Source organism: Alternaria arbusti (assembly GCF_024043155.1).
Source record: "Alternaria arbusti strain BMP 1465 chromosome Unknown scaffold_6, whole genome shotgun sequence".
Lineage (NCBI taxonomy): Eukaryota > Fungi > Ascomycota > Dothideomycetes > Pleosporales > Pleosporaceae > Alternaria > Alternaria arbusti.
In genome coordinates this window covers 1,524,291-1,538,184 of record NW_026249946.1, presented here as the reverse complement: position 1 = coordinate 1,538,184, position 13,894 = coordinate 1,524,291, and the positions used below count along the sequence as shown (strand labels likewise).

Sequence of the window (13,894 nt, the reverse complement as noted above, 5' to 3'; positions counted from 1 at the left end):
CAATCCAATCCAAATTCCCGCATCCCCTCGCAGAACAGGATCTTTTTCCCGTTGTGCATACCTGTCAATCTCTGTCATCTCCATATACTAGGGTCAAGTGACTAGATGACTGTGTCGTCGTCACTATCATCATCGTCCTCGTCTTCTTCGTCTTCCTCCTCATCCGAGTCCCAAGCATCGACAGTGGATCCTGTCTGTCGGACAGTATCACCCATAGGCATCTATGACATAGTCAGTATCGTTCTTGCCAACACTCAAGATCCGAAGGATTCATCGATAAACATACCATAGGAGGACCTCGAGGAGCAGCACGAATCTTGGCCCATCCGTTGGGGCGAATTTCCGAAGTGTCAGATCGCTCAGCCATGCTGGAGGCGAAGGTGTGGGACGAGCCGGTAACGGAGGAAGTCGAGCGACGATAGGCGTTGGGGTTGAAGCCTGAGCTTGCACTGGGAGCCGCGTTGGACTGGGTATGCCAGGACTTGGTGCGGACCTCGCTCCAGCTGTCAGTGTTGGCGTTTCCGTGGCCAGCTGGGAAGGAGTATTCGGTCTCGATGAGGCTTTCCTCTGCTGAACCGTTCATGGACATGGCCTTCTGGAAGCCAGCCGACAGCGCTATACCTCCGTCTTCAATATCCTTGCGCTCGGTTCGTCGATTGATGCCGTTGACAGTCTTCCACTCATCATCTCCCTATACAGGTCAGTATGACAGCCACAGACAGCCCTTATGGAAAACTCACATAAGTAGAAGATGTTTCACTGGTAGCTGCGGACCAGTACTCGGGAAACTGGCCCTGGGAGTGGTCGGGCGGAACAAAGGCCCTGTCTGGTTCAATATAGCGGTCTTCATCGACGGCCTCATCAGCGAGCTGAGCCTCAACACACTTGAAGCATTTGGCAGTGTCAGGCTTGGCGCGCTGAGACTTTGCAAACTCCTCCAAGCCCTTTGTCTTGCCACACATGGTGCACTCGATCTCGACCTTCTGCTGTCCAGTGCAACTGTGGCAGTTGATGGGCTTGATGATCTTGCTTGAGGTCTTGATTTGGTATCGTGCATCGGTCAGCTGCTTGGTGGAGTACTTGACTTGAGGAAGGTTCTTGTGGCACCGGCCGCATTTGATCTTCATGGGAAGCGGGATACCCTGGAGCCTGGGAAGACTAGTTAGCAGCGCGTCAAATTGAACAACGACTGGATTGTTTCAATAGTAGTCACGCTGTCGTTGGCATTTCCGGTCAATGTTATCTATACGTACCTATCGATCTCGTCCTGGTTGTAAGCGTGCACATTGCGGCGGCCTCCCATCGTTGGCGACTGTTGTTGTTGTTGTTGTTGTTGTTGTTGTTGTAGAGTAGTAAGTGAAGTATGAGAACGAGAGAGAGTGGAGTGGGGTTGATGAGAGACCCTTTACGGCGGTGGGAATAAGAGAGGGATGTCTAAGCGAAGCCTAGGGATACACGTTGTTTGTTTGGGCCGAACTCAAGGTGAAGGCAGGAGCCAGTGAGAGAAGCTGCAGCTGCCCAACACGTGCGTAGCATGTGATACTGCGATCTCGGCGCTGAATAGCAATCATGGTCTGGAGTCCTGTACGGACACCTGAGCATACACACTGACCACACAGCCTTGGAGCTGTCTAACAATTCGCTACATCTCCAGCTTCTCGAGCCTCCTCAATCTTTTTCCAATCTCTCTTTAACTACTGCCATGGGTCGTAAGGGACAATCTGGGAAGCCATCAGAGGCCAGAAAGGCTAAAATGCGTGCCCGCGCTGCTGCGTTCCAGCTTCAACAAGCTCAAGCAGCAGCTGACGCTCAAGCTCAAGCTCAAGCTCAACCATTGCCTCAGCTTCAACTGTCGAGCAATGCCGAGGCGATGGACCTTACACCAAGCACCGATAAACAGACCAAGGGTACATCCGATTCCAACGCCACCTCTACCTCCAGTACGACCCTTGGTAACCCCGAAAGGAAGGATGTCGGCACACAAACACAACTCTCGTGCGGATGCAACAAGGTGAATGCCACGCTGAGATGCTACCGCTTGCAAAGTCTAATGAAGATGATCTAGATCACCCCGGTCTGAGAGCTTCGACGGATATCAGCAGAGATGGTGTTTTGTTTCACGTGAAGCGAAACAGAAGTTTAGCGATGGTGAGAGAGGCGTGGAGTTTGGTTGTGCATCACTAGTGTCGCCAAGATTTCGAAGCGGTGAACGCCGGCAGAAATAATTCTAGGATTGGGGCATTCGCGACCAGGAACCTTTTGCGCATACACTCTCAGCGAATACATGCAGTGGATTCCTCAGTCACAAAACTAGCTTACGAAGCGAATCAAGTTTCTCACTGTCGCAAAAGGCTGTCGGCCACCGCACCTGCATCATGGCCACCGAACGCGGCTCCAAGCCCAGCACAGCGCAACCGCGGCGCAAGTCGCAAAACGCAGCGCCCATAGACGACGAAGACACCCGCGCGATCGCCGAATTCACCGAATCAGCCACAAAACAATATGGGCGCGGCGACCGCATACGGCCGAAAACAGTCAAGGACAAGAAGCTGCGGAGAAACATCACATCGCTTGAAGCGAAGAACAAGCAGGCGGCGATAGAAGCGAAGAATGTCGAAGTTCTGCTCGAGAACAACCCAGGACTGTTGGAAACCGAAAATGAGCTGGAAAGGACATACAAGGTGCGACAAGACGACATCAAGCGGGAAGTTGGTCTGGAGACAGCAAAGAAAGGCTTCGAGTTGAAGTTAGACGGTCTGGGTCCTTACGACGTATGCGAGTACAGTCGCAACGGCCGTGACTTGTTGATCGCAGGTAGGAAAGGACATGTCGCGACCTTTGACTGGCGAGACGGAAAGGTCGGCTGCGAACTTCAACTCAACGAGACGGTGCGAGACGCGCGATGGCTGCATACGAGCAACCAGAAGAACTTTGCGGTCGCGCAGAAGAACTGTGTCTACATCTACTCGGGCGACGGCGTGGAGATGCACAAGCTCAAGAACCACTCTGAAGCCACACACCTCGAATACCTCCCCTACCACTTCCTCCTCGCCTCGGTATCGACCGCGGGTATAATACGATACACCGATGTCTCGACCGGACAGTCACTACCACAACTATACACCAAGCTCGGTCCCGCGACAGCTTTCGCACAAAATCCACACAACGCCATCCTGCACGTTGGCCACCAAAAAGGTCTCGTAACCCTCTGGTCGCCCAACAGCGCCACGCCCCTCGTCAAACTCCTCCCACACCGAGGCCCCGTCCGAAGCATCGCAGTTGACAGATCAGGAACATACATGGTCAGCACATCCCAAGACCGACGCATGTCCGTCTGGGACGTCCGCATGTTCAAAGAGATGTACCAGACCCACCTCCGCGTTCCGGGCACCACCCTCTCCATCTCCGACCGCAACCTCACAGCCGTCGGCTACGGCACACAGACCTCCATCTACAAAGACGACATCTTCCGCCGGAACGCCGGAGACGCCGCAGCCCCCATCATGCCATACATGGGCTGGGGCGGCGAAGGCCTAAACGTCAGCCGCGTGCGCTTCTGCCCCTTCGAAGACGTCCTCGGCATATCGCACGACAAAGGCTTCTCCTCCATCATCGTGCCCGGCGCCGGAGAAGCCAACCCAGACACCCTCGAGCCCGGCACCAACCCCTACGAAACCTCCAAGCAGCGCCGCGAAACAGAAGTGCATGCCCTGCTTGAGAAGATCCAGCCCGAGATGATTGCGCTCGACCCCAATTTCGTCGGTAACCTCGATCTCGCGTCTAATGAAGAGCGGCAGCGGGAATACCGCGCTGCGAGGGGCGAGAAGGAGCCGGATAAGGTGGATATGTTGAAGAAGAGGGGGAAGGGCAGGAATTCGGCGCTGAGGAGGTATTTGAGGAAGAGTGGGACGAAGAATGTGGTTGATGAGGAGAAGGAGCGCGCGAGGGAGGCACTGAAGAATATGCAGAAGAGGCAGATTGAGAGGAAGGAGAGGTTGAAGAAGGATTATGGACCGGCGCTGGAGAGGTTTGCGAGGAAGTGAGTCTGGGAAGAATTGGCTTGATGCTGTTTCAGACTTCATGTTGGCATTGGCAGTGAAAAGTACGCGTCTTTATCAGCATTTCACGGCGTTTACTTCACGGATCTGTTGAACGGGTATAGGCTCAGATACTCTATTCGTAAAAGATGAACAACAAACTCCATACCCTTTTTAGCCTATCTAAAACCCCATGATATCATAAAAGTCATTGACGCGTCGTAAGCCTCTAAGCAGCTTGTTCCATCTCACCTGCCTGGTCCAGCTCACCCCTCCACGCTCTCGCGCCTCTCGGGTAAACCCTCTTGTACAAACTAACAGCAACAGCATCCATAGGGCTGATCTTGCCATCGAAAGTAGCCTTGAAGTATCCGTGTGTACCCAGACTCTCCTTGATGAAACCGCTCCTTCCGCGCTTCGTCCACAGCGGTAAGCTCTTGAACCACTTGACGTCGCCGTCGTTGAAGAACATGTAGCGCACTGTGACGACGCGCTTGTTGATCTTGTAGGGGTGGCCTGTCAGGATGATGCGCTTGGCGATGATGCGGTTGGTTGAAGGTGGGAGGGATGTTCCGGTCGCGATTAGGCGAAGGGAGGAGGGGTGGTCGGGAGAGGGGGTTGTGCGGGTGAAGTAGAGGAGAGGGACGTTGCCCCAGGTTAGAGGTCCGATGAAAGATGCAATGGCCGATTGGCCAGGGTGGAGGAAGCGAGAGAATTTGTGCACGTTGTTCGGTGTGTTGCCGGCGTGGGAGAAGAGCTGGATGCTATCAGTATTGAGGGATAGAATAGAGGCTTAAGGTGACTTACAGGGTTGATTACTATCCTCCTTGGTCCGCACTGCACAATCATCTCAGTCTTCGACTTGATCGGGCCATCATGCTCAGAGCTGAGCAGTATGCTGTAGTTAGCGGCTGTGCGCTTGTGCTCGTGTCTTAGGAGTGAGAACATGGCCATTGGCCGTGACTGCATCTCCTGGAATTGTAGCGGGACACCGCGAATGTGAACGCTGACCCGAGTTCCGGGCTTGACACCGCCAGCCCAGGCTTCGCGCATGAACTTGGTGGCTGTGCGCTTGTAGTCGGAGATGTCGAGCAACCGCTGCCACTCTTCCGGCTCGTATGGTCGATCCTCTTCCGTCTCCCATGTGCTGTTCCTTAGACTCTTCAATCCCCGGTAGCGAATGAGACGCTCTCGCGCATTCACATTGGGGTGTAGTTCGATCTCGTCAGGGAACTCGAGATCTTCGTCCTCTTCTGTCTTCCTAGACTTCCGGTACTCCTCGATCTGTGCAGCCTCGTCCTCTGGTGATGGGTCTAGGAACATCTCCGATTGGGGGTATTCTGAAGGAGCGCCCTCAGTCATAGCTTTGCCATCGACGTCCATTCCCTCTACACCATCTGCAGGGTGTGCAGGCTGGCTCTGGGCGTCTTCGTCAACTTCCATGTCGTCGAAGTCTTCCAGATCCGAGCCCGAGTCGGACATGTCGTCGAGATACCATGCGGACTGGTATTCACTTGTGCCCTTTGGTAACCGCCTCTTTTTGGCCGGCGCGACCTCCTCCTCCTCGTCTGAGAAATAGTGGTGGTCGTCTAGCAAGACGCCCTTGCGCTCAGAGGGCGCAATAGACGTGGCGTAGTTGGTCACGTCATCCATGATTGTTTCCTCTGGTGCGAGATCTGCTAGGTCGTCCTGGTCTTCCGTTGGGCGCTCCAGGATGCCATCGCCTTCTGTGTCAACAGCCATCTCTTCCTCTTTGTGCTTCTTCCTCGTTTCTAGTGGAGCGGCTACGATCTTGTCGACCTGGAAGTCACCCCAATCTCCCACTTGCACCAGCCTGTCGGCCTTCAACCCAAGCCCGCGCACAACACCGGTGATGACAACATCGCCATTGCCGTCTGCGTTAACGGCCGACTTGCCTCCAGGCCACGCGATGTCCTCAATGAACATGTAACTCCTTTGATCCCTCCACCTGACACCCTTTGTGGTAGTTGTGCATAGCGATCGGACAAGGTTTGCGGCTTCTTGTCGGTTGTCGAGAGAGTAGACGCGCTCGGTTGCGGGTAGCCAGTGGGTGATGTACGACTTGAGCGACGAAACGACTGAAGGCCTGGCCTTGGCGGGCTCGACCTTGTCCAATCCTTGCACCACGGTAAAGGTGTTTGAAATACCCTGGCTTTCAACCGACTTCATGATCAACTCGCCCTCTGCGTCGACCTCTTCGTGCGCCGAGAGGATGAAGACGACAAAATCGGCGACACGGCAGGCGTCCAGAGCGGCCAGCAGATCCCTCTTGACGATCAAATATTGCACCTTTTGCTTGAAACGGTCGACGTTTGTGCGTGTCCATCCCGCCTCGGGAACCTCCTCTTCAATGTCCAGGCTGGCGTTCAGGCTGCGGACAGCTTCGGCGGTAGAGACGTCCGAACACAGCGGAATGAGAGCGGTGATCCTCGGCGCACCATCTTTCCCGGCGAATACGTTGGACGACTTTGCGTGCTCGTGGTCCTTGTTGATGCGCATCTGCTTGGCGCGGTTGCGGCGGTCGAACTTGCTCATGACTTGCTGGTGGGGGGTCTTGCGGCTGCCGAATTCGAACGAGAGGGAGTTGACTTTGCCTGAAGAAACAGTCAGTAGATGTGGGCGCGGTGGCGGGGAAGGAGCGACTGACCCTTGCTCTGCTCCTTCAGCGCGCCTTTGGTGGCATGGCGGGACTTGAAGCCCTTCTTGTCCTTCTTGGTCGTGCTCCGGTGGTGGTGCGCTGTCGCAGCCATGGGCGCCATATTGTTGCCGCTGCCACCTGATTTGAATCGGAAAGGAATCGACGCCACCTTGACTATGCGGTGTTAGAAACTCGGCGCTGCACTGTCTGGTGGGTGGTGGAGAGTGGGACGGCGATAATTTTGTTAATCGATAAGCCAGGCCGAGTAATTTTGGCTCCTCGGCTGTGGCGTCATGCAGCACACCCCTGCCACCCTGCATTCACCCCTCGCCTTCTGCTTTCACATGCTCGATTCCATCCCACGCCTTCGCACATCACGCTTCAGCAATTCCTCTCTCAAGCCGATGTGATGTCTCACGATGAAGCTGACTTACGCCGCCCGTGTCTTCGAGCTGATCACATGAAGACTTCAGCCTTCTCTACTAATCGATGCTTTGGTAGGGGCAGTCGTCGCATCGGTCTGCTGTGAAGGACACTTACGGTTGAAGCAAGCCGAATAGTACGATCATCATCGACCCTGGATATGTGATTCAGACTTTCTCAACAAATCATCCGCTGAGATGCCAGGTCTCGCACAATACATCGCCGTGGATGGCCAGTCAGACGACCAACGACTCCGCTTTGGACCCCTACAGGCCACAACTTGACGATGGTTACGTTGTTCGATGTAAGGAAGTTCAAAAGGGTCTCAGCGGCACCCTCGTGATTGTGATTCAACTTTCTCCATTCCTCTTCGTCAAGCCTGCGAACGATCGCACTCGGTACCAGCGTCGTCTTTCTCGCTATTCTCAGCAGCATTCATTTTGTCACAGGGCTTCGTAATGCCGGAACTGTCTCAGAAGGGTGTAGGCAACCTGAGCGCAGGGCAACTAAAACGAACGTACAGCGCAAGTCATCGCCCTCCCATCACACCACGTAATTCGATCGAAACCTCCCACCACCCCCTGGAGTCTTATCCCTTTGGGCCAGAACAAATCTCAGGCCACGATACAAACTTGGAACTTCCTCAAGACAAGCTTGCCGCAGTCGATCTCCTTGTCCGCCTTCTCGTCGACATCCTGGTATACAGCTATGACGTCGACTTTCATGAGCTCCATTATGCGCTCGCTGCATGTTCGCCCAAACTGTCCACCACGAACCTCTCCGCGCGGAATATCAGCCTTTTGACCTATCAAGGAACGCGCGTAGCTCTCGAATACGCCGATGTCATCCACAAGGCATGTGAGACTGTCGTTGATAATACTCAGAGTCTGCTAAAGGATAGCGACCGCGAGTTCATTAGCACTTTCATCATGGAGCCAGCACGAACTATTGGAGTCGACATCGCTTACGTCTTCGAGCAGCTGTACGCTTTCCGGATGCACAGGTGTGAAGGTGGAAATCATCACAAGACATTACTCTACACTAAGCCGTCCTTCTGGACTCGGGGTCGCGGTCTCCTGCCGGGGAAATTGGGTATGGATAAGAGTCAAAAGTTACTTGCACGTCGACTCGTCTCAGACGACATGGTCGTTGCACAGCTTGGGACAAGGTCGTGCGAAGCGCTTCGGCTAGTGCTCGGCAAGGCGATCAAAGATTACAATCGCAAGCATTGCAAATACGGCATGGCCAAAATCAACCGAGAGGTCTATGCAGAGCCAAAGTTTATCGCTTTGAAGAAAGAGCTCAAATGGAGAGATTTCGTCTTTACAAAACACCTCCACGATGAACAGCAGGCTGCGATGGCGAGTGGGCAGTCGAATTTCAGATTCAGCAACCAGGCGGAATCTAGGACTAGTAGCCGATTTCTTGATGTACCGCGACGAAACAGCGAGCACCTACGCAGACCAAGCTCTCTTCACGATCTACCCAGCATACGCGAACGGCCTGAGAGGCCCCCGAGGCCACTGTCTACCTCCAACATACGCCTAGGCTCACTTCGATCAAGGCCGGCACGGCCGGGACTGTGGACCAACTATTAGTGATCCGTTTCGACGTCGAGGCACATCTACCTATCGGAGGCATTTCAGGGAAAGCGATGAGAGAAGGAACACCGTGAGCGGCACACCGATAAAGGACATCAACATCAAGATCGTGACGTGTAAAGGCAGCAAATGTGTATTGCCGTTTCCCATCAACCCGCATCACAGCAAAATCTAGTCCGGAAAATAGAGCAAGTAACGTAGATAGCTCGTTGCGAAATGAATTCACAGAAAAGATCTCGAAGAGAAAGCCTCGAAGATGACATAACCACTACCCCATCCCCATCTTACTCCCAAAACGCCACAACCCTCGCCTCAATACTCTCCCTCGCCTCCTCCCCCTCACTCCCCTCAACCCTAAACGCAGTATGCGGACACCTCCACCCCCTCTCCTCCCTCTTCGAATCCAAGCCCTTGAACACAACCATCTCCCACGGCTGCATCCCACTCATATACCACCACTCATGCCCTTGTCCTTCACACATATCTGTCCCCTTCTTTCCCTCCAACGCCCCACAACTCAAAACATAATTCTCACTCCGATTCCCCGTGCGACTGAACTCCCTCAACCTAACCTGATAATCGGCATCAGGCACCGTATTCGCGTCGCACACGGCCAGCGGGTCTCGACGCACGGTTTTGAGCGGCCGCCAACAGTTTAGGAAGGCGTAGCGCGTGGATGTTGTGAAGAGCTTGTTGATGTGGGGTGGGAACGAGAGTTCAGTAAGCGTACCGGCAAGGGCGGACGCGGAGCCCGCGTAGTCGACGTGCGGGTGGCCCGAGGGAATGTCTTGCCATCTGCCTTGGGCGTCTTGGATGCCCTTTGCAGAGGGGGAGGTGTGTGCGCGGATTACGTGGTTGAAGACGTGGACGGTTGAGGCGCCGGTTCTGGGGACGTTGTTAGATATCTTGCTTCTGATGACGAGGTCGTGGACGTAGGATGTTGGTGGGGTTTGTACAAGTTCTTGACCACTTCTTCCAACTCGGGGTAGTATTCTCGTTTTACGTCTTCTTCGCTGCTGTGCCGATCTACTCTCTGCTTCTGTGGTAGAGTGACGAATGTGAAGCCGTTGATGTCTAGGTCGAATGTCTTCTTCGCTTTTCTTACGTCGCGGATGAGCATGGGACGGGTGTGTTCATCTTTGTCGTCGAGGTATTTGACTTTCCATTCTGATTTGGGGATGGGGATGCCGGTGGCAGGGAAGTAGTTTACGTTGGCGATGACATTGGTGTTGTATGGACCTGGTTGCATGATAACTTTAGTCAGACAAATGTTCGATCCTAATGATTGTCCTGGAAGTAAAATGCGAGTTAATTGCAGGAAACCTAGATCTGTCTCATAGCATATGGCTCATTGCGATGTGAACGCGGATCCGCTGGCTAGATGAAGTGGGGTAAGCACATGCAACCAGCGCACGCATGCAACAGCCTTCATCACCACTCGACATCTAAGTGGTGTAGTAATCATTTCTCATTTCTCATAACCTGTGACCACCGTGAATTTTGTCTAAACCCGTTTTTGACGTCGCTTGGCAAACCTCTACTCTAGAGTATCGTCTTCAAGATGTCGATCTGCTCCATGACGGCGCTCTTGCTTGTGCCACCAGTGGCGTTCTTCAACTCTACCGCGCGCTCGTAGTCTAAGCATTCAACTACGTCGTCGCCTAACCTGGAATCGATACCCTTCAGCTGCTCCAAGCTCAGCTTGTCCATGGGAACGTTCTGGTCCTCTGCTAGCGCAACGACACGACCAGAGATGTGGTGACCCTCACGGAAAGGCACACCTTTTCGCACAAGATAGTCTGCGAACTCTGTGGCCAGCATCTCCGGGGCAAGTGCAGCGTGCATCTTGTCGGCGTTGATCTTCAGGGTGGACAGAACACCGGTGGCGATCTGGATGGAGTCGCTGACCGTCTTGATGTGGTCGATGAGAGGCTCAACAGACTCCTGCAAATCCTTGTTGTAGGTCGTAGGAAGACCCTTGATGGTGACATACAAGCCCGCCATATGTCCGAAAGCACGACCGCTCTTTCCTCGGATGAGTTCCAGAGAGTCTGCGTTCTTCTTCTGGGGCATGAGGGAGCTTCCGGTAGAGTAGGCGTCGGCCAAGCGCACGAAGCCAAACTCCAGACTCGAGTATATGATCAGATCCTCCGCCCAGCGCGACATCTTAAGCATGAAGCTCGATCCCCATTGTAGTGTCTCGAAGACGAAGTCGCGGTCTCCGACAGCGTTGAGGGAGTTTGTGAGCAAGCCCTCAAAACCAAGTTCCTTGGCCATGGCGTCGCGGTCGATGTTGAAGGGGTTGCCTGCCAATGCACCGCAGCCGAGTGGGGAACGGTTGACGCGCTTGATGACCTCGCGGAGGCGCTCGAGCTCGGATGCGAACGCGGTGGCATGCGATAGGATCCAGTGCGACCACCGGACGGGCTGTGCCTTCTGGAGATGTGTGTAGCCCGGCATAAGCACGTCGATCTCGGCCTCGGCTCGCTGTACCGATGTCTTTATCAGGAGCTTCAGGTAGCCCTCTAGTGTCCTGAGCTGCTCCCTCAGCCATAACCGCATGTCGGTCGCGACTTGCTCGTTCCTGCTTCGTCCTGTGTGGAGCTTGCCTCCGATGTCCTTGCCGATAATCTCGCTTAGTCGTCGCTCGTTGGCAGTGTGGATATCTTCATCGTTCGCCTTGACCTCGAAGGAATTCGTCGCCCACTCCTCCTTGATCTGGGCCATGCCCTTCTCGATGGCAGCGAACTCGTCGGCGGTGAGGATGCCATTGTTCTTGTTTGCGCGAGCGAACGCGATAGAGCCGGCGATATCTTCAGCGTAGAAGAGACGGTCGTAGGGGAGAGACGCATTGTATTGCTCCATGACTGGGTCAAGGCCCTCTGCAACGCGTCTTAGCACCAGTCATATCAAGTTTTGGTGAGCCCTAGAAAGCCATTGGCTGCACAAACCTGTGAAACGACCTCCCCAGAGCATGTTCTCTGCTACTTTCTTTTCGGATGCCATCTTGAGATCTATGAGAGAATAACGTGTGGATTTGGGTTGTGACTGTTTGCGCGTTCGAGAAAAAGATATGACGCTCCGCATCGGCGGCAGGGGTGCGATAGCGCTAAATTGTCGCGGGGAACTTTCCCTCGTCTCCACATCGGCTGCCCCTCAGCCACAGACCCATCATCATCAGGTACACATCAAGCTTGCAGTATCAACTGGGAAAAGATATCATATTTAGAAATTTCATTCATTCATAAGTAGCGTACGCGCTCTTTACATTTACACAATTCAAACAGAAGTCCTCCGGGACGCTAAACACGGGCTATCCCATTCACTGCCAAAAGGAATCAAGAACTTTAATGAACCATCTGGTGGAAATCTCAGCAAAACTTCTCATCTAAATTTCTTACGATCGGGGGCTTACAAAAGAAGCGACGCCAGTTGGAATTTCTGCGGGAAGTCTCCTGGTTGAACCCAGCTTCTAATAAGCCCGAGTTGGAGAAATGCTCCGGCACATGCTTAGGCGAATGTGAGGTAGCAAGCAGCTCGTTTCCGGAAGCTTGCTCGTATTGTTCCGAGACGGGGGAGCCACAATTTAATGAAGGCGCCGCGCTGTCTTTTCGCTTTCGTTGGGGGATTTGGTCTGGTTTCGTTTGTGGTTGTGGATGTTGCTGCGCCTGTGGTTGTTGCTGCGATGCGAAGGCTAGGTCTGAAGAAGCTTGTTTTTCAGCGTTGGCTGCTATTCTTTCTATTTCGACAATGGGCACCGGATGCCGAGGTTGTGGGTGCATCAGTTTTTGGTCACAGTATTTGACGATGTGTGGTTGCTCCGGCGTTGTTGACATGGTCTCTGATTGACAGGCTTAGACGGTAGTTGTAAGAAGTAACACCAAAGGTGTTTATAATTTACCACGACCACTACTTAGTGCAGTTACGACTGCGGTGACGGGATCTGCACCGGACTTCTTAGCACACAATGTTGTTGAGGCGCTTTGTGAGTGTGGGGAATGTCTTCCTTTGCTCACTCACCGCCTTTGTAGGTGTCGAAGACGATTTGAGGCTGGGGAACTCTTGCTTTTTACTTTTGGGACTGCACGAATATATCTGCGGTTCGGATGTGCGACCAAGTCGTTCAGACCATCTTATCGTAGATCTCATCAGTGTTGTCGTTCCACACCGCTACTATAGTCAAGGAATTGAAATATGTCATTATTCATTACGTCCAGCGTCAGCGCTAGGAGATGCTAGAGAAAACCCCTGGGTATACAACTCGGTCAAACACCTCGCATCTTTCCATGGTCTTGCCATGTGCCGATCTCTTTAATGGTGCTCAAATGCCTCCCACAACTGCACCGATGACACTCAGACCCAGCAGCATTGATACCACCCAGCTCGCACCTCCACTGATCCTCACACCCGAACTAGCATATCCTCGCTCTTCATCGACCTTTCTCGCACCAACCGCCTTGTCTGTGTTGAAGCAGCCAAACATGCCCGTGCCACTTGCACTTTCTTTCTCGTATTCCTCCATCTTCTGTGCCAAGCAACTCTGGACGATGTCTGGTGAATCGGTGATGCAGTATTGGAAGCAGCCGTCGTTATCTTCTGAATTAACGATGACTGGAGTTGAGGACGCGGATGGTGATGATGTGGTTGAGTCGGGAGCGGAATAAGTCGCGATCGCATTGATGTGCCCGTTGCAGCATGCATCTAGTATTGAAGAGTTCGAGCCACCGACAGGTACGGCGCACGATGGGAGGTTGGTGGGTGGTTGAGGGACCGAAGTGAATGGTTGGCAGGACATTTTTGTGTTGTTACTGAGAGTTTATCGCGTTGGTGTGGATATTCCGAATTCCTGAAGAGGCTGTCGAGGCGTCTTGCGAACGTTTCGTAGATGAGTCGCGGTGTAGTCGTAAGTCGAGATGAATTTGTAGTTACTAGACACGACTTGCGCGCTGGTCGATATTTCTCTCGCAACAAAAAAACCGGAAATGACGAAGACGATGGATAAGAGAACAACTCCGTCGCTATGCTGAGACTTGACTGAAGGAAACAAGCAAGTTATGTCGCGAATGAAACACAGAGTTGTTCACAGAACAGACTCAAAAGGAAAGAATCGAATGAAAACCGACTGAAGGAAAGAAAGATGGTTGAAGCTGGAGAATACTGCACTATCATCGCAA

The 13,894-nt window shown here is 53.3% G+C and overlaps 6 protein-coding genes across 6 annotated transcripts; 2 read left to right on the top strand and 4 right to left on the bottom strand.

Annotated features, from left to right (window-relative positions):
• Positions 1-101: 101 nt before the first annotated feature.
• On the bottom strand, positions 102-1,303 carry J4E86_005740 (uncharacterized protein; the record flags this gene model as incomplete). Its single annotated transcript, XM_051446272.1, has 4 exons — positions 102-221; positions 287-691; positions 741-1,149; positions 1,254-1,303. 4 exons carry the CDS (start codon positions 1,301-1,303, stop codon positions 102-104), a joined length of 984 nt encoding a protein of 327 aa, XP_051303039.1.
• A 1,072-nt stretch (positions 1,304-2,375) lies between these two features.
• On the top strand, positions 2,376-4,043 carry J4E86_005739 (uncharacterized protein; the record flags this gene model as incomplete). The annotated part of the gene is made up of 1 exon (XM_051446271.1): positions 2,376-4,043. The coding sequence occupies one exon, from the start codon at positions 2,376-2,378 to the stop codon at positions 4,041-4,043; it is 1,668 nt and encodes a 555-aa protein (XP_051303038.1).
• A 223-nt stretch (positions 4,044-4,266) lies between these two features.
• Positions 4,267-6,817, bottom strand: J4E86_005738 (uncharacterized protein; the record flags this gene model as incomplete). The annotated part of the gene is made up of 3 exons (XM_051446270.1): positions 4,267-4,794; positions 4,845-6,652; positions 6,706-6,817. The coding sequence occupies 3 exons, from the start codon at positions 6,815-6,817 to the stop codon at positions 4,267-4,269; spliced, it is 2,448 nt and encodes an 815-aa protein (XP_051303037.1).
• Positions 6,818-7,577: 760 nt separating this feature from the next.
• On the top strand, positions 7,578-8,667 carry J4E86_005737 (uncharacterized protein; the record flags this gene model as incomplete). The annotated part of the gene is made up of 2 exons (XM_051446269.1): positions 7,578-8,484; positions 8,528-8,667. 2 exons carry the CDS (start codon positions 7,578-7,580, stop codon positions 8,665-8,667), a joined length of 1,047 nt encoding a protein of 348 aa, XP_051303036.1.
• Positions 8,668-9,165: 498 nt separating this feature from the next.
• Positions 9,166-9,969, bottom strand: J4E86_005736 (uncharacterized protein; the record flags this gene model as incomplete). Its single annotated transcript, XM_051446268.1, has 3 exons — positions 9,166-9,204; positions 9,293-9,605; positions 9,677-9,969. 3 exons carry the CDS (start codon positions 9,967-9,969, stop codon positions 9,166-9,168), a joined length of 645 nt encoding a protein of 214 aa, XP_051303035.1.
• A 293-nt stretch (positions 9,970-10,262) lies between these two features.
• J4E86_005735 (uncharacterized protein) lies at positions 10,263-11,726 on the bottom strand (the record flags this gene model as incomplete). The annotated part of the gene is made up of 2 exons (XM_051446267.1): positions 10,263-11,602; positions 11,672-11,726. The coding sequence occupies 2 exons, from the start codon at positions 11,724-11,726 to the stop codon at positions 10,263-10,265; spliced, it is 1,395 nt and encodes a 464-aa protein (XP_051303034.1).
• Positions 11,727-13,894: the final 2,168 nt, after the last annotated feature.